General features: G+C 36.5%; 3 protein-coding genes across 4 annotated transcripts; 1 reads left to right on the top strand and 2 right to left on the bottom strand.

The window, feature by feature from the left end:
* The first annotated feature begins 293 nt into the window (after positions 1 to 293).
* TPR10 (ankyrin repeat family protein) lies at positions 294 to 4,109 on the top strand. Its single transcript, XM_016349919.3, has 13 exons — positions 294 to 498; positions 586 to 648; positions 726 to 896; positions 1,010 to 1,141; positions 1,254 to 1,393; positions 1,582 to 1,668; positions 1,952 to 2,077; positions 2,287 to 2,439; positions 2,770 to 2,832; positions 3,179 to 3,280; positions 3,406 to 3,576; positions 3,682 to 3,761; positions 3,866 to 4,109. Exons 1-13 carry the CDS (start codon positions 468 to 470, stop codon positions 3,921 to 3,923), a joined length of 1,377 nt encoding a protein of 458 aa, XP_016205405.1. The 5' UTR covers positions 294 to 467; the 3' UTR covers positions 3,924 to 4,109.
* A 220-nt stretch (positions 4,110 to 4,329) lies between these two features.
* Positions 4,330 to 7,729, bottom strand: LOC107645802 (E3 ubiquitin protein ligase DRIP2). 2 transcript variants are annotated; one of them, XM_016349920.3, is made up of 7 exons: positions 7,279 to 7,729; positions 7,098 to 7,197; positions 6,795 to 7,029; positions 6,170 to 6,654; positions 6,036 to 6,086; positions 5,349 to 5,421; positions 4,330 to 4,731 (listed from the first exon to the last, which is right to left on the bottom strand). In XM_016349920.3, exons 1-7 carry the CDS (start codon positions 7,385 to 7,387, stop codon positions 4,558 to 4,560), a joined length of 1,227 nt encoding a protein of 408 aa, XP_016205406.1. In that variant the 5' UTR covers positions 7,388 to 7,729; the 3' UTR covers positions 4,330 to 4,557. The 2 variants fall into 2 exon arrangements, with proteins under 2 accessions (XP_016205406.1, XP_016205408.1); XM_016349922.3 differs by having other exon boundaries at positions 6,795 to 7,024.
* An 878-nt stretch (positions 7,730 to 8,607) lies between these two features.
* Positions 8,608 to 10,848, bottom strand: PR4 (pathogenesis-related 4). The gene is made up of 2 exons (XM_088489462.1): positions 10,576 to 10,848; positions 8,608 to 8,865 (listed from the first exon to the last, which is right to left on the bottom strand). Exons 1-2 carry the CDS (start codon positions 10,841 to 10,843, stop codon positions 8,675 to 8,677), a joined length of 459 nt encoding a protein of 152 aa, XP_088345588.1. The 5' UTR covers positions 10,844 to 10,848; the 3' UTR covers positions 8,608 to 8,674.
* Between the last annotated feature and the right edge of the window lie 4,104 nt (positions 10,849 to 14,952).

The following is a 14,952-nucleotide window of genomic DNA, read 5'->3' as shown; positions in this document are numbered from 1 at the left end:
GACAATACTTAATTAAATCTACCGTAAATGATTTACATTAATATTATATTAATTTTTTTAATTTAAATTTAATAAAATAATAAAATTTAAATCTATACCAGATTAATCTTTAACCTGTTAAATTAGAGAATAATGAGAGAAACCAAAAGTATGCGAGGGAGAATAAAAAGTTAAAAAATAAAAACTAATCAAGTTGGGTTATGAATTATGTTTGGGCTCTAATGAAGCGTAATCCGAAACGGTTCTTCATTGAAAAAAAAAAGGGTGTGTATAAATACGATACATTTTGAGGCTAACAAAGTCACAAATACGTCAAACCTCAACGACAACGTGTTCAAGGTTTTGGGTTTTTGTTTTCCATTGACACCGAGAGACTCACTCACCGTTCATTCATAAACCCCAGAAACCTCCTTAGCTTTCTCTCTCTCACTCACTCTCACTTTCAAGTCAGTGTTCAGTCGACACCTATGGCTCCCGATGCTTCCGACGCTCTCGCAGGTTTCATATCTCTCTCTTTCTCTTTCTCTCTCTTCATATCTTATGAGGTTGTATTGTTTGTTCTTCAAAATGTAACTTTTGATGCAGTGAGGCAGAAAGTTCAGCAATTTCTGAACGCTGCTCGCACCGGCAATCTTGATATCCTCAAGAGTAAGAGCTCACTTCACTCCGATTCATTGTTCATCATCGCCCTCCAAACTGCACTAATCTTTTCATGCTTTTTCTAGATTTAGCGACTCAGCTGGACGAGTCCAAGGATTTGGCCAAGACCGTGGACTCAATTAAGGACGCAAACAAGCGAGGAGCCCTGCACTTCGCCGCCCGCGAAGGCCAGACCGAGATTTGCAAGTACTTGCTTGAGGAATTGAAGCTCCATGTCGATTCAAAAGACGATGATGGTGTGTGCTTCTCATTCTCATACACATGCTTTGCAATTGATGTATTTGAAGTTTGAACAAGCTCTTGCTGATTAGCAAGATTCTAACTTTTTGGAATTGGGATTGCTTTTCAGGGGAAACTGCTCTCATTCATGCTGCTCGTCAGGGGCACACTGCCACTGCTAAATATCTCATTGACCGTGGTGCTAATCCCACCATAGCTAGCAATTTAGGGGCTACGGCCTTGCACCATTCTGCAGGGATAGGTTGGTTCTGACACTGTGTGATCTTGCAAAACTATTATTAAATTTTGTTACCTGGATTCTTTTTTGTTCTGTGTTTTCTGACTTTGTTTTTGTAACTTTTGCTTTGTTGTAGGGGATACTGAGCTGCTCAAGTATTTGCTTTCTACAGGAATTAATCCTGATTTGGAAAGTGATGCCGGAACGCCTTTGGTTTGGGCTGCCGGTCATGGCCAACAAGCTGCTGTCAGTGTTCTACTAGAACATGGTGCAAATGTAAGTGTATCTGTATATTGCCTTCTGTTTGTTTGGGATTTTTGTTAAAAGCAGGAAAGAAAATGAGATTTTTCACACATCCCCCATAATCTTCAAATGCTTTCCTCTAGTTGATCTTTGGAGCTCCCCATTTTTGTAGAAGCTATGTAGTTTTTTTAACGTTTCATGTTGTTGGTATTATTTTGCAGCCTAATGCTGAAACCGATGATGGTATTACCCCACTCCTTTCATCTGTGGCAGCCAGCTCGCTGGCATGCTTAGAGGAGTTAATTCAGGTAACCAGACCATTCTTAAATTCTCAGTTTTAGGTTAATTGAATGTAAATGGTTAATCTAAACCGAAATACTAACTAGTTCAGCTCCTAAAAGGGAGTAGGTGAGAGATGGCAGGCACAAACTGATTTATTTATTTGTTATTACAACTTAACTTTTATGTACTGTTTTCATGGGTGTATTAGTATGTGGGTATATCTTTGTTGGTAACATGTTACTTTCTTCCCTATGATTTTTATCTTGTGCTTCTTTCTGGATCCTAATATTTGAATTTTATTGTATGCAGGCCGGTGCGAAAGTAAATATTAGTGCTGGCGGAGCAACTCCTTTACACATTGCAGCTGATAATGGCAGTCTGGAAATTATAAATTGCTTATTGAAAGCTGGAGCTGATCCTAATGTGTCCGATGAGGTGAGAGACAGATATTGTGTTATCTTTTTCGCTCATCACCATCTTTTTTTAGGAGCTTAGCAATCATTTAGTTTGTGTCTCCATGATCTATCCAAACTTTCAGTATCATTCATTTTTTTTGTCATTGTCAAATGGAGTGCTTCTGGTTGTTGTAAACACTGTGGTTTTGTTAATATTTGGAGTAAAATTTGAATCTGTTTGCATTTCAGGATGGTGTTAAGCCAATACAAGTTGCAGCTGCAAGGGGCAATCGTGGAGCTGTTGAGATATTGTTCCCCTTGACATCCAAGATTGATGCCGTTCCTAATTGGACTGTTGATGGGATAATCGAGTATATGCAGTCTGAAATTAAGAAGCAACAGGTACTGAAAGTCTTGAGTTCTCATTTTCCAATTGGTTTGAGCTACGCCATATCAGTGCTGCAGGAAAATCAAATAATTACAAAACTGCGACGGCAATAACTACATATTTCTTTACTGCGCCACTATTGCTTATAGCTTTTTCAGTTTCCTGAAGTAAATATATTCGTATTATATTATTTTACAGAGAAGAAGGCCTTGAATTTTACCATGGTTTTACAATTTTGTGCCGACAAACAGATTTCACTACTAGCCCTCTTTGATGTTTGTTTGCATTTTTTTCCTGGCCTTTTTTTTATAACTATTTAATAAAATGATAAGTACGATTTGCAGGATGAATCAACAACTAGCCGGCCGAAGGATACTACTGTGTCTCATCAGAAAAATGTCCCTGAGGTGTGCATTTCCTTTCTTAATTGCATATTAGTTTTACTATAATCTGTTTTATCTGTACTATTTAATGAATATAGCTGCCTAGTGTAAAAATTACAATACAATAAAATAGACAAGTACAATTCAATTATGAAAGTAAGTACAATTCAATTATGTTTAGTCAATCGAGACCCCCCCCCCCCCCTTCTTCTCTCTTTCCCCCTATTTTACTCTCTTAGATAATCGGTAATGCAATATTCATTGTTATAATACATGGTCAACTATCTCTCTAGCGAAAGTTTTTAGGTCTGCACATGAATGACTTTTTATTTATCATTGCATCTTGCATAATCGGTTGTGAACTTATCAGGTGGCACCTGAAGCCAAAAAGAGAGCAGCAGAAGCAAAAGCAAGAGGGGATGAGGCCTTTAGGAGGCAAGACTACAACATGGCTATAGATTCTTATACCCAAGTAAAGTCTCCTGTTCTCTCATTTGACTCTTGAATTTCTTCCTCTTCTGTGCTTTCATAATGTTGTGTACTTACCTAGTGATGGGTTCCTTTGAATAACTTCTATTCTTTGCCATGGGTTCACAGGCAATTGATCTGGACCCTAGTGAGGGTACTTTGCTATCCAATAGAAGTCTCTGTTGGATTAAGTTGGGTCAAGCTGAGCATGCTTTAGCCGATGCAAAGGCGTGCAGAATATTAAGACCGGATTGGCCGAAAGCCTGTTATAGGGAAGGAGCAGCTTTGAGAATTTTACAGGCATGCCCTTCTATCAATCCTTTTTCCCTTTTACATTAGCATCAGGATGTGTCAACGTAGTTACTATGTATTTGTAGAAACTAAACTTGGCTATACTTGTTGCAGAAGTTTGATGAAGCTGCAAATGCTTTTTATGAGGGAGTAAAGCTTGATCCTGAGAATAAGGAGCTAGTAAATGCATTCAGGTCTTCATACTATTTCATAGAGTTATAGACAAATACTTCATACGTATCACTATTCACTCACTTTGATCTTGGATGATTGTATCTCGATGTGTCATTTTTTACAGGGAAGCTGTCGAAGCTGGGAGGAAGTTTCATGGTACAAAAGCTCAGAATAATTCATAATATGGTCTTTACCAATGTCCTTGTTGAGGGAAGAGAGACCAACATTGCATATAGAGCAGCATTATTCATGTAATACTATTTGCTATAAACAAATATTTAAGGGGAAAAAAGAGAGGTGGTGTTTTCCACTTGTAATGAGTGTACTCTCGTACGGTTAGTTAGCCATTAATTTCACTTATTTCTTGAGATTGTTTGGTGCTCTGTTTGACATCATTTTTTTGTTTACTTAAATGAAATATTTGAGTCATAAGACCAGAAGATTTGCAAAATTTCCCAAAGGGTTTATGGGTTTTAAGAAAACAAACAAACTAACCCAACCAATCAGTTTTGCCGTAATTTTGATTTTTGCGGTATCACTATAACACCATGTCATATGGAAAAAAGGAAAGAAATAAACAAAAGAAAAGAGGATAGGATAGAGTACACTCTTCAAGTAACAGCATAATAGAGTATAAGGTGCAAAATTGGAGGATACACGCTATCGGGTTGTGAGGGAAACAAACTAAAGGGATTAAGAGCTCAACAGAAATCAAAGAACATATTCCTTTGCTTGGATATATCAGATATTTTTATCAAGTAGTTGAATGTCTATGTAAAGAAGGAAGGCAACATTGTAGTAGGGCGGATGATAATCTCAATGAGGTACGACCTTTCGACAATATGATAAAACCATGACAAAGTCCTTAGCCGAGGAGCCCACAGATGCCGGCATCTTCTTTGTAGTTGACCCTGAGCAGAACCACAAGTCTACTAAGTTATGCAGCTGCAAATTTGGCAACACAGGCTGACCCCGGCACATTATTTCCACCTGCACAAGAAACATACCATGTTACTGATACTCATGTCATGATGTCATTTCTCTCAGAAATTTAAGCTAATAGAAGGAGACAATATAAATGTTTGGATTTGGATTCTCTAAAGTTTGAATTTCACTTTAGAGAGGAAAGTGTGATCTCTCACCATTGATTTCATAGGTGGGATCAATAATAAATATGAAAGAAAAACTATTCAATGGTAGAAGATTACACTTTAATCTCTAAAGTGAAATTCAAACTTTAGAGGATCCAAATCCTAAATGTTTATATCTCTAACATGCTCCCTCAAGCAAGAACCTCTTTTGGCTTTGCTTATTTTTTTGTATAGGACTTATTTTCTCTTTTTATTTGTTTTATGCTATTTTTTTTCTTTGTTGGGATTCACCAAGAATCGAACTCTAGACCTTTCGAATATAGAGTTCTGATACCACATTATGGTACTACTTCTTCCAAAAGCTTAAACTAATAGGAGAAGACAATGTGAATAGTTATATCTCTAACATCCAGCAAATTTTGGTATCATCCATGTAATTCCAGTTTATTATTTGGCCTCTCCTGTAGCAATTTTTCAGAGATAACCAAGTAGCAAAATTAGAAATCATAAGCTCACCTCTGCTTCATTTGTTAGATTAAGTTTCTTCACAAGATACTTTTGTATAAATGAGACAGGCACAGTACCATCCCTGCAATAATATTAAAAGGAATGAATCATATGCTTACGACCAATGTGAAGGGGAAAAAACCTGTTATGCTGTCCAAACATAGATATAGAAAAGACAGTTGCTTGCTACAACATAAATTGTGGGTGAACATACAAAATATGATCAATGAGGCAGGCTTGTGTATAACTATCCAAGTTCTGTAAAAATATAAACGTAATATGTCAACTTAGATGTACAAGTTGAGTGCGCAAACTGTAATTCATGATGAATAGAGTTATGTATTAGAGACATACATATCTTTCATACAGTTGCAGTCTTTTTGTTTTCCTCTTAGGTTGCTTTTAATCTGCAAGTTTGAATTTTTTTTTTTTTGGCCTAGCAAAATTGAAGCGCAATTTCAACTACACCAACAGCTTTGAAAATCCGTTTACAAAATTATGAATGAACAAACAAAACCACATATTTGTATATTTTTGTTGAAATATAGAGGAATTTTGGCACATAGAAAAAGGAAAAATATGTTAACTCATGCTCCAAACTCCAAAGTAACAGTTTCTAAATTGCAAACTCAAGCAAAAACTTTAAGGGTAGGGGAATTGGACAAGCAAAAAAAAGTAATGAGTTGAGAATATTACTTTATTCTTAAATAACATGCTGAAATCTGTGGCAAAGGAACATCTCCCTTCCTGAATCATAACATCAATCCAACTCATTAGGATCCACAGAAAATAAAAACCTCATGGTTTATGCATATATCAAATTAACTTACTGGTCTTCCGAAGCAACTAAGGAAAACCAAATAGGACTGTTTTTCCCATCACACCTGCTCCCTGTTGTATCTGAGGCAGATGTCTCAGATGCTTCTGCTCTTTCCTGAACAGGACGCAGCGGCCTTTTTTGCTTCACTGCAGATCCTGAATGCAGGGTGTGTCCCTCCTTGTCAGCTCCGAACCTTTTATGTCTATTATCCTTGATTTTAGTTTTAACCATGTGAAATGCACTCTTCAATGAAGTAGGTAGGTCTGATTTGGTTGTGGTTGCAACCATGTCTAGTCCACCATAAGCAGTTGATGGAGACTCTAACTTGGCATGAGGAGTCCCTTGTGAGTTTGATTTGGAGGACTTTGTTCGATTGGCAGCTTCAACGAGACAGTTCAAGGGCGTCCAGAGATCACCCTTCCCTTCTGCAAGTTCCATACTGTTTTCTGTATCTTCATTGGGCCTCTTCTTAGAAGGATCAGCTACAAAAGAACCCTACAACAATGTACTGATCATGCATTGCCAGTATCACAGGAAAACAGTAACAACTATCAAGAATTGAATTCCATGAAGTTACAAGTTCAGTCCCAGTGTCCATGTCACATGTATGACTTTCATTTTCAACAATCAATTACCAGATTATGTTCACCATATGTTTCTTCAGCTGCCTTTCTTGTGCCAGATTTTGTTCTCTTGCCTGTGAAGCCAGTCTGATTTGAAACCTTGGGAGCATTAACCACCAATGATGAAAGTGATCTTTCCTTCCTCTTTGCAGGCAAGGTTATTGAAGGAACAACTTGGGGAGCATCGATTTTTCTTCGCCTAAAAGGGAATATTTTGGCCCTAATATCTTGCAAATTGTGGTCTGGCCTGCATGATTACTTATGAACAGAAGGAATTTAACTAGAAATTGCAGAGAAACACGAATTTAAATGAACCTGAGTTTTTGGAGTGGAAGGCATCCGAGATCAACATAACATACTGGACAACAATCCATCTCGTCATCTGAAAGCTTCTTATATATGCACTTCCTGCAAACTGGTTCAGAACTGATTTCAGTTCTCAGAATATATGAACAAGTAAATGGTGGTGTTATAGAAGGAAAGAAGAAAGACCGACAAGTGTGAAGGCAGAGGGAGATGGTGGTGGCGTCTCGGAGGAGTTTGTGGCAGAGTGGGCACGTGATGCATGCTTGCAGCTTCTGCCTCTTCACCTTCGCCATAACCATCTCAATGCGGATCTGCTTTCCAACACACCAACCCACTCTACCACTTCGTTTCTGGATCGCTTTCTTTTACTGTTTTACCGTTTCACTTCACTTTGCACCAACTCAACTCAAATGCGCCTATTGTTAACTTAAATCTAAATCCAAGTTATCAATCTCAATTTACAAGATATTCTTTTTTGGTCGGCGGCGGGCGGTAAGAGTTAATTTATTACAAATCTGAAGACACTTGTTTAATTCGAACGAATCTGTTTATAGGATACTTATTACGGTGGCACACAAAGCTAAGCTAGCCGCAAACCACATCCTTGAAATGTTTTTTTTGTTTTTGGACTGATCGAGCATATGTTACGAGTTTTTTTTTTTGATCAACTGGATTAGACAGTCTCTAATTTTAGGCATTACTCATGTATTACACACCCACACAACATACTTACACACACTACATGAATTCATTAAGGGTTCATTTTTTCTCTTATAGGACTTGAACCCGGGTGCAGCTATTTGCGAGGCAGCCTCGGCTGCAGCATATGTTACGAGTTTAAGCATTTGTTGCACTAAATTAAATATTCTTGAGGACCAACAGGCCCACAGTCAGTGCCCTTGGGAGCACGTCAGCATGGGCTAAACCTTTGTTTAAACACACGCCTTTGTTTAATTTCAAGATATCAAGAAAGTGATAGGGTCACTTGGCAGATAGGATTTGATTGAATCCTTCCCCGATTTCAATAAAATTCTAAAAATTCTTGCGTCCTGCTTGCATGAACATAATCATCACGGAGTAATGCGCTTACTAACGCCATAACAAGTTGATAAAGATTTGAGTCACCATAAGTTTATTATTACCATAGTGTTCCTTTTAAAAAGAAAAAAAAAAAATCCTACATGACGAGTTACGTGAATCAACTAACATTTGGATATTTTAATAGAATTTTTTAATCATAAATATAAAATTGTAAGTTAATTTTTTTAATTTATTATTTAAAATACATAAATGTAATTGAATGATGGTGTAAAACTATTTATATTGTTTGTGTGTCAATATTAAAATCATTTTAAAATTTGTAAACCGTATAATTAAAAAGTTGCATTAATAATTATACCATTGTGTTTAATGTTTATGGCTAATTATAGACAAGTCTACAAATCATATATCACATTGTTATTTTATTTAGTCATAATTCGTAAACGAAACACCATACCAGCACAATGGTAAAGGGTATAATCAAGATGAGTACATTTATTTAGTTACTAATAAGAAGGGCATATAAAAGATAAAAAGAAGCAAGCTTAGTCACCACAGTCAACAAAGTCATAGTTGACCGTGAGATGGCCCTGAGCATTCCCATTACCATCCGTATCCAGCTTCTGGAAAACACCGATGTCCAAATCCAGCCCTCCATTGCTGCACTGATCAACGATCCTAACCGTTTGTTGAGCATTCGTTCTTGTGTTAGTGACCTTCAAGCACAGTGGCGGAACTTGAAACAAAATTTTGGGGGGGCCAGATAGAAAATAATTGTCAAAATATTTTTAATATGAACCCCATTTAAGATAAGCTCGTCTAATCTCATCTCTCTGGTTTGGGTGATATTGCCAAATTTAAAGCCGTTTTTCAAGATCTCGTTCCAAAAAGTTAAGGTTAATGACGCCAGGACGTCGCTTGGATCACCAATCTTGGCGAGGTTAACAACCCCACTATGGTGACATAGTTTAGATTCACCAATCTTGGCGAGGTTAGCAACCCCACTATGGTGAAAATAGCCATAAACCCATCTTAGTTGGCCAAGCCAAGGATGCACCTCTTACTCTCAAAGAGCCTAGAGGAAAATAAGCACACAGCTTATTTCATATTCAAAAATCAACTTCAACTCTATTTCATAAATAAAAGGTACATGAGTTATTTATACTAGTGGGAGAAGGAAAAGCCTTCATAACTTGGACGATGTGGGACTAATTCATAACACAAAATTCACTATCTTAAACAATATGGGACTTGTATTCCCTTATTACAATTAACTAATATAATTAACCTACTAACTCTACTATCCACACCAAAAAGATTTCATTGGCGAATCCATGCCAAAAACCTACACCCACAAATCAAATAAAATTCCACTAAAGCAAGGTGAAGGCCACAAGGACCGACCTTGCTCTGATACCAAACTGACGCCGGGACGTTGCTTGGGATACCAATCTTGGCGAGGTTAACGTCGCTTGGAATACCAATCTTAGCGAGGTTAACAACCCCACTATGGTGACATAGTTTAGATTCACCAATCTTGGCGAGGTTAGTAACCCCACTATGGTGAAAATAGCCATAAACTCACATTGGTCGGCCAAGCCAAGGATGCACCTCTTACTCTCAAAGAGTCTAGAGAAAAATAAACACACAGCTTATTTCATATTCGAAAATCAACTTCAACTCAATTTCATAAATAAAAGGTACATGAGTTATTTATACTAGTAGGGGAAGGAAAAGCCTTCATGACTCGGACGATGTGGGACTAAAATATAACACAAAGTTCACTATCCTAAACAATATGGGACTTATATTCCCTTATTACAATTAACTAATATAATTAACCTACTAACTCTACTTGCTCATGCGTCAGTTAAAGTCATCAGATGTAATTTTTTGAACTTTTGAAAGTTATATCTCACTTTCTTTGTGATTTATTAAAGTAGAAGAACTATCTACAGGTGTTGATATTGTAAAAGTTATATGTTCTCCTTCTTAAATATTAGTCTTTCTCTTAAAAAATGTATCAATTCTTTGATTTTTCATTATTATTTTATATAAAAATTTGTAAAATATGTAAAGAAGAAGTTAGAAGGACAAATATTAAAATTTATAATATTTATTGAATTTTTTTTATCAATTTATACAAATACAATAATATTAATACTTATTGAATATTCTATTATTTTTTATTATATAAAAAATTAAATTAAATAAATAGTAAAATATAAAATAATATTAAATTAAATAAATAAAAATATCTATTTTTTATATTTGAACTTAAAGATAGAGAGAGTGTTGTTTATTGAATTTATTAGATACTTTAAGTCATAGTAAAGTATTTAAGTCAATTGAACTATTTTTTATCTTCTGAAAAAGTACTACTAAATTTTTTATAAAAAGTTTGGGGGGGCCATGGCCCCCCCTTGTCTGAACTAAGCTCCGCCACTGTTCAAGCACTTCCCACAGGCTGCTTGGCCCGTAGGCCCAACAGGCCCACAGAAAGCAGTCCAGCCATATTTCTGGCGCCATGCGAGGGGCTTACCGGCGTCCCAGGTGGCGCAGTACGCACTAACCGCATTCAAGTCCCAGTTATGCTGCTCCGGGTAGTATAGGTTATAAGTCGCTCTCACATTCGTAGCACTCTGCCCTGAAACTACTCCCACTAAAGCACAAATTGCACACACTACCAACACAACAAGCTTCGCCATTTTCATTTCAATCTCTCTTCACTACTTCTAACACACACTTGCCTGCTTCTATTTATACTGCTTATTGCTTAATTAGTCTTCAATTAACCGTGAAATTATGGAAATGCCTACCCTTGTTGAAAAGTATATGATGCGTGAATGTCATGACTTTTACTAGCTTCACATCTTATCATTACAAGGAAAAAAATTTCAAAGTCGTCAGTCCTACCTGCAGTCATTCTTGAAAATGTCTTCATGATAATTTAGATCTGGATGTATTATATATTAAATAGTTCAATCAAATATGTTAAACTAGTTAATGATTCTCAACTATTATTTTTATACGACGAATATTAACGCGTTATGAGTATTTTTCCTTAGTTACGTGAAGCTAAGGGTTTAAGGATGTTGTCTACTAGCTTCGTAGACAGCACGCTGCACACATGGCTTCTGCTGATCCCATATCTTATCAAAGAAAAAATTCCAGAGTCTTCGAGGATGAAACAAGTAAAAATTCAATGAGGTTAATCTAGAAAAGCAATAATGGCGGTTTTCATTATAATGAGTGTTCTGATGGCGGATGGGTTTGAAGTAGTCATATTTCAGAGAACTACTTGTACGTTTTGGAAAGCATGATGGTAATCTCTAATACTAGGAAGACAAAAGAAATAGTTAGAATTTATTATTTATTAATTATCGTAATAATATTAATAAATGATAAATAATATAAGTTTTAATTTTTTTTTTTGCTAGCATTACTGATTAACTATTATTTTTGTTTGTTTTGAAAAAGTATAAGTATATAATAAATTTAGTGAACAATGTAGTTAAATATACAGTAACTTCTCTTCTTTATTTTTTTTTATTAGGTTAATTTTACAATACATTATTCACATTGTTTACTAAACAAATAACTATTTTCAGATTAATTTCTATGCTATTATGATGTATAATAAAAAGAGTTTTACTAAGTAATTAAGTTGATCGATATAATTATGAAAAAAGAGAGTAAAATTTATTATAATGAGAAGAATGCTAGAAGTAACAATCTATTATTAACGGGTAATATATATAAAAAAGTCCACAAATCGTTTGCCGTGATAGTGTGAGTATTTGTACATGATATAAGCTAAGGTAGATGCTATAACAAAATGGAGTAAAAATATTTTTGGACAAGATATTATATATGATTAAACGATAAAATTATGACATGCGATATATATTCGTTCAAACTTAATCTTTTTTAATCGAAAATGACTAAATTAATTGAATTGATCGATTTTTAAAAAATAAAATAAAATAATTAATATTAAATAAGGATATTTTTACTCTTTTATATATATATATATAATTTTATTTTACCTTTTCTAAAAAATTGGTTAGTTTAGTTGGTTTTATAATTTTCAGTTCTGATCTTACCTGGGAAATAGATCGGCTTTAATTCCTTAGAATCGGCCGAGCTATGGGTTGCAAGGTTGAACGTCCGTCTCTTAGAATCCGAGCTTCTTGTCTTTGTTGTTTGTGTGAGAGCACGAGCAATACAAAGAGGGTGGAGTGTACCTGCAAAGGCACTCCAATGCTTAAGTCAGTATAGTGTTAAATTCAGAACTGTCCTTCAAAGAGATACTTTACCTTTCTTTTATAGATATTTCTTCGTCCGTTACATTCTGGGTGATCAATTGTCGGTTTCTGCGATGATTGGTTTTGTAACCGATTTTGTCATACCGTTTGAGACGTCGGTTATGATAAGAGTATTGATGTCATCGAGTTATAGCTCATAAGATCAGAGCAGTAACGAAAAATGACGAGTTATGGTGACTGCCAATAACGGTCATGAGGCCGAGTTATAGCTCGTATTAATGGTGACCATATCACAGCCCCCAAGCTTAGCCTGAGGAAAGTTTTTTAATGAAGCAGGTTGAGCTTTTGTGATGAGTTATAACTCGGTAAAGTGGATTACTGAGTGAGCCCCCAGTTCAACGTACTTCATTAAATTAACTTTGTATTGTGCCACGTGGGAAATCGTGCCCATTTTTTATTGAGGAGAGAGAATGAGTGGTAGTTCATTAATATTTTGATGGTTTCCAATGCTCCTTTCGCCGTTTGATGTGATTGAGGCAGGGTGATATTTGGAACGTTTTCGATTGTGATTAATTATTTCTACTGATTGGAATTTGGGCGTTTTGATTTTCTGCTTCTGTTTGAAGAATGAGCAAGAGAGGTATGGTTATGTCTGTGTTCTTGTGATTTCTTTCTTCCCTCGTCTCTTTGTATTTCTTGGTTGCATGTTTGTTTTACTGTTTCTGATGGAGTTTGAGAAGGAGAAGAAAGTTAAGATAGATTGGTCTTATGACTGGGTTGGGGATGATGTGAGGTCTCGGGTGTCGTTGTTCTGTAATGAGGCTGCGGTTAAGGAGGTGGATGTGAATAAGGTAGTGAGGCAGAATGCTGGAGTTGGGGTTGAGTTACTGCCATGTAGTGTTAATGATATGGTTTATCACCGGGGTAGAGGCTTTGAGTTTTTCTATATGCACAGCTGTGTTCTTGAAGAGCTGAGAGTTAGGTTACCCTTTACTGATTTCGAATGTCAGGTTTTGAGACAGTTGAACTGTGCTCTGTCGCAGCTTCATCCAAATGGGTGGGCATTCCTTCGTTCTTTTGAAATTCTAATGGAATTTCTGGAGGAGGTGCCGTCTGTGGACCTGTTCTTTTCGTTATTTCAAGCCAAGGGGGTGTGGAAAGGTGGTTGGATAAATTTCAATAGCACTCCTGGATTTGGCATTTTCAGATTGTACAAATCTTCTTTCAAAGATGTTAAAGAGATTTATTTCAAGGTTAGAGGTCTGGAAAAAGATTTTTCTTTTTTCGTAGATGAGAATCTGGCTGAGAAGTTCCCATTGTATTGGTGCTCGGAACCTCAAAATATACTCGGACCTGAAGTTATCTCTCAGAGAAATATTTGTTTGATTGAGTTTCTTGTTGAAAATATTGGTCAGGGAGACCTGATTTCAATGTATGAGCTTCTGAAGTGGGAAGAGGATAAAGATGCTGTTGTAACATATTTGGGTGAGTTATAGGGTTGTTGCTAATGTGTTTATTTCTTTTCGTCATATATCTGATGTTATTTGTGTTTTGCAGGTGGTAAATATCTCGGTGTTTCAGCCGCGTCCCTTAGGACACGTTTCAAAAATAAGAATCTGGAGAAGGAGGTATCATCTTCTAATGCTGAGAAGGTTGCTGGGACTAGCGAAGTTACTCAGCCTCGTCAAGGTCGGAGGAAGGTGATTGCGAAAAAGAGAAGGAAGTCCGACCTTGTTGAGTTGTCCGATGATTCTGATGAAAAGGAGTTAGGGGTTCCTCTGGAGGAAATACAAGCTTTTATGGGTAATAAAAAAAGGCTCCATGAAATTTCTGAACAAAGTGAGGCATTTTCTGTGTGGGGAAAAGAGTATTCTTATATGGCTGTGGTGGACGAGTATTGTCATTCGTCGGCTGATGTTTCTCTCGCAAAGGAGGTTGGGGACATGGCTATTGGGCAGTATATGCAGGTAATTGGTGACCGTGTTTGCTTTATTTCTGTTTTCTCTTTGGTAGTCTTATAAACTTTGCTTTATTGCTTTCTCTAGGTTGTTGGTCTGCGCCTTGCGAGTCTTGGGCGTAGCCAAGAGTTGAAGTATAAGAGAGTTGTTACAGAAAAAGGAGAGGTTTCTGTTTTGAAGGAAGAGTTGGTTAAGAGTAAAAGTGCTGCTGCCGAGCTTCAGGCGCGTTTAACTGAGACCGAGAAGTTATTGAAGGAGACTAAAGATAGTTATGCTAAGGATGTGGAGGATTTGAAGAAAAAGGAAAGTGATTTGGCGAGTATACAATCTCGTCTAATTGAGGTGACTGCCCAATTAAAGGAGTTGGAGAAGAAAAAGGTTGATGAAATTCTGGATTCTTTTGTTGAGGGGTTTGAAAGGGCTTTGTTACAGGCGAAGTTTTTGGCGCCAGAGGCTGATCTGTCCGGGATGGACCCTGGGAAAGTCGTTCGTGATGGCAAGATGGTCGAAGATGATGGTGACGTTGAAGATCAGGCTGATAATGTGTAGTTTTTTATTTTGTTAGTTATTTTGTTTTATTCTGTAATGGATAGCTAT

This window comes from Arachis ipaensis, chromosome B6 (assembly GCF_059453495.1).
Source record: "Arachis ipaensis isolate K30076 ecotype BB chromosome B6, ASM5945349v1, whole genome shotgun sequence".
NCBI classification, from domain to species: Eukaryota; Viridiplantae; Streptophyta; class Magnoliopsida; order Fabales; family Fabaceae; genus Arachis; species Arachis ipaensis.
Note: the sequence above shows the minus strand (reverse complement) of the source record. Positions and strands in the feature narration are given on the sequence as shown.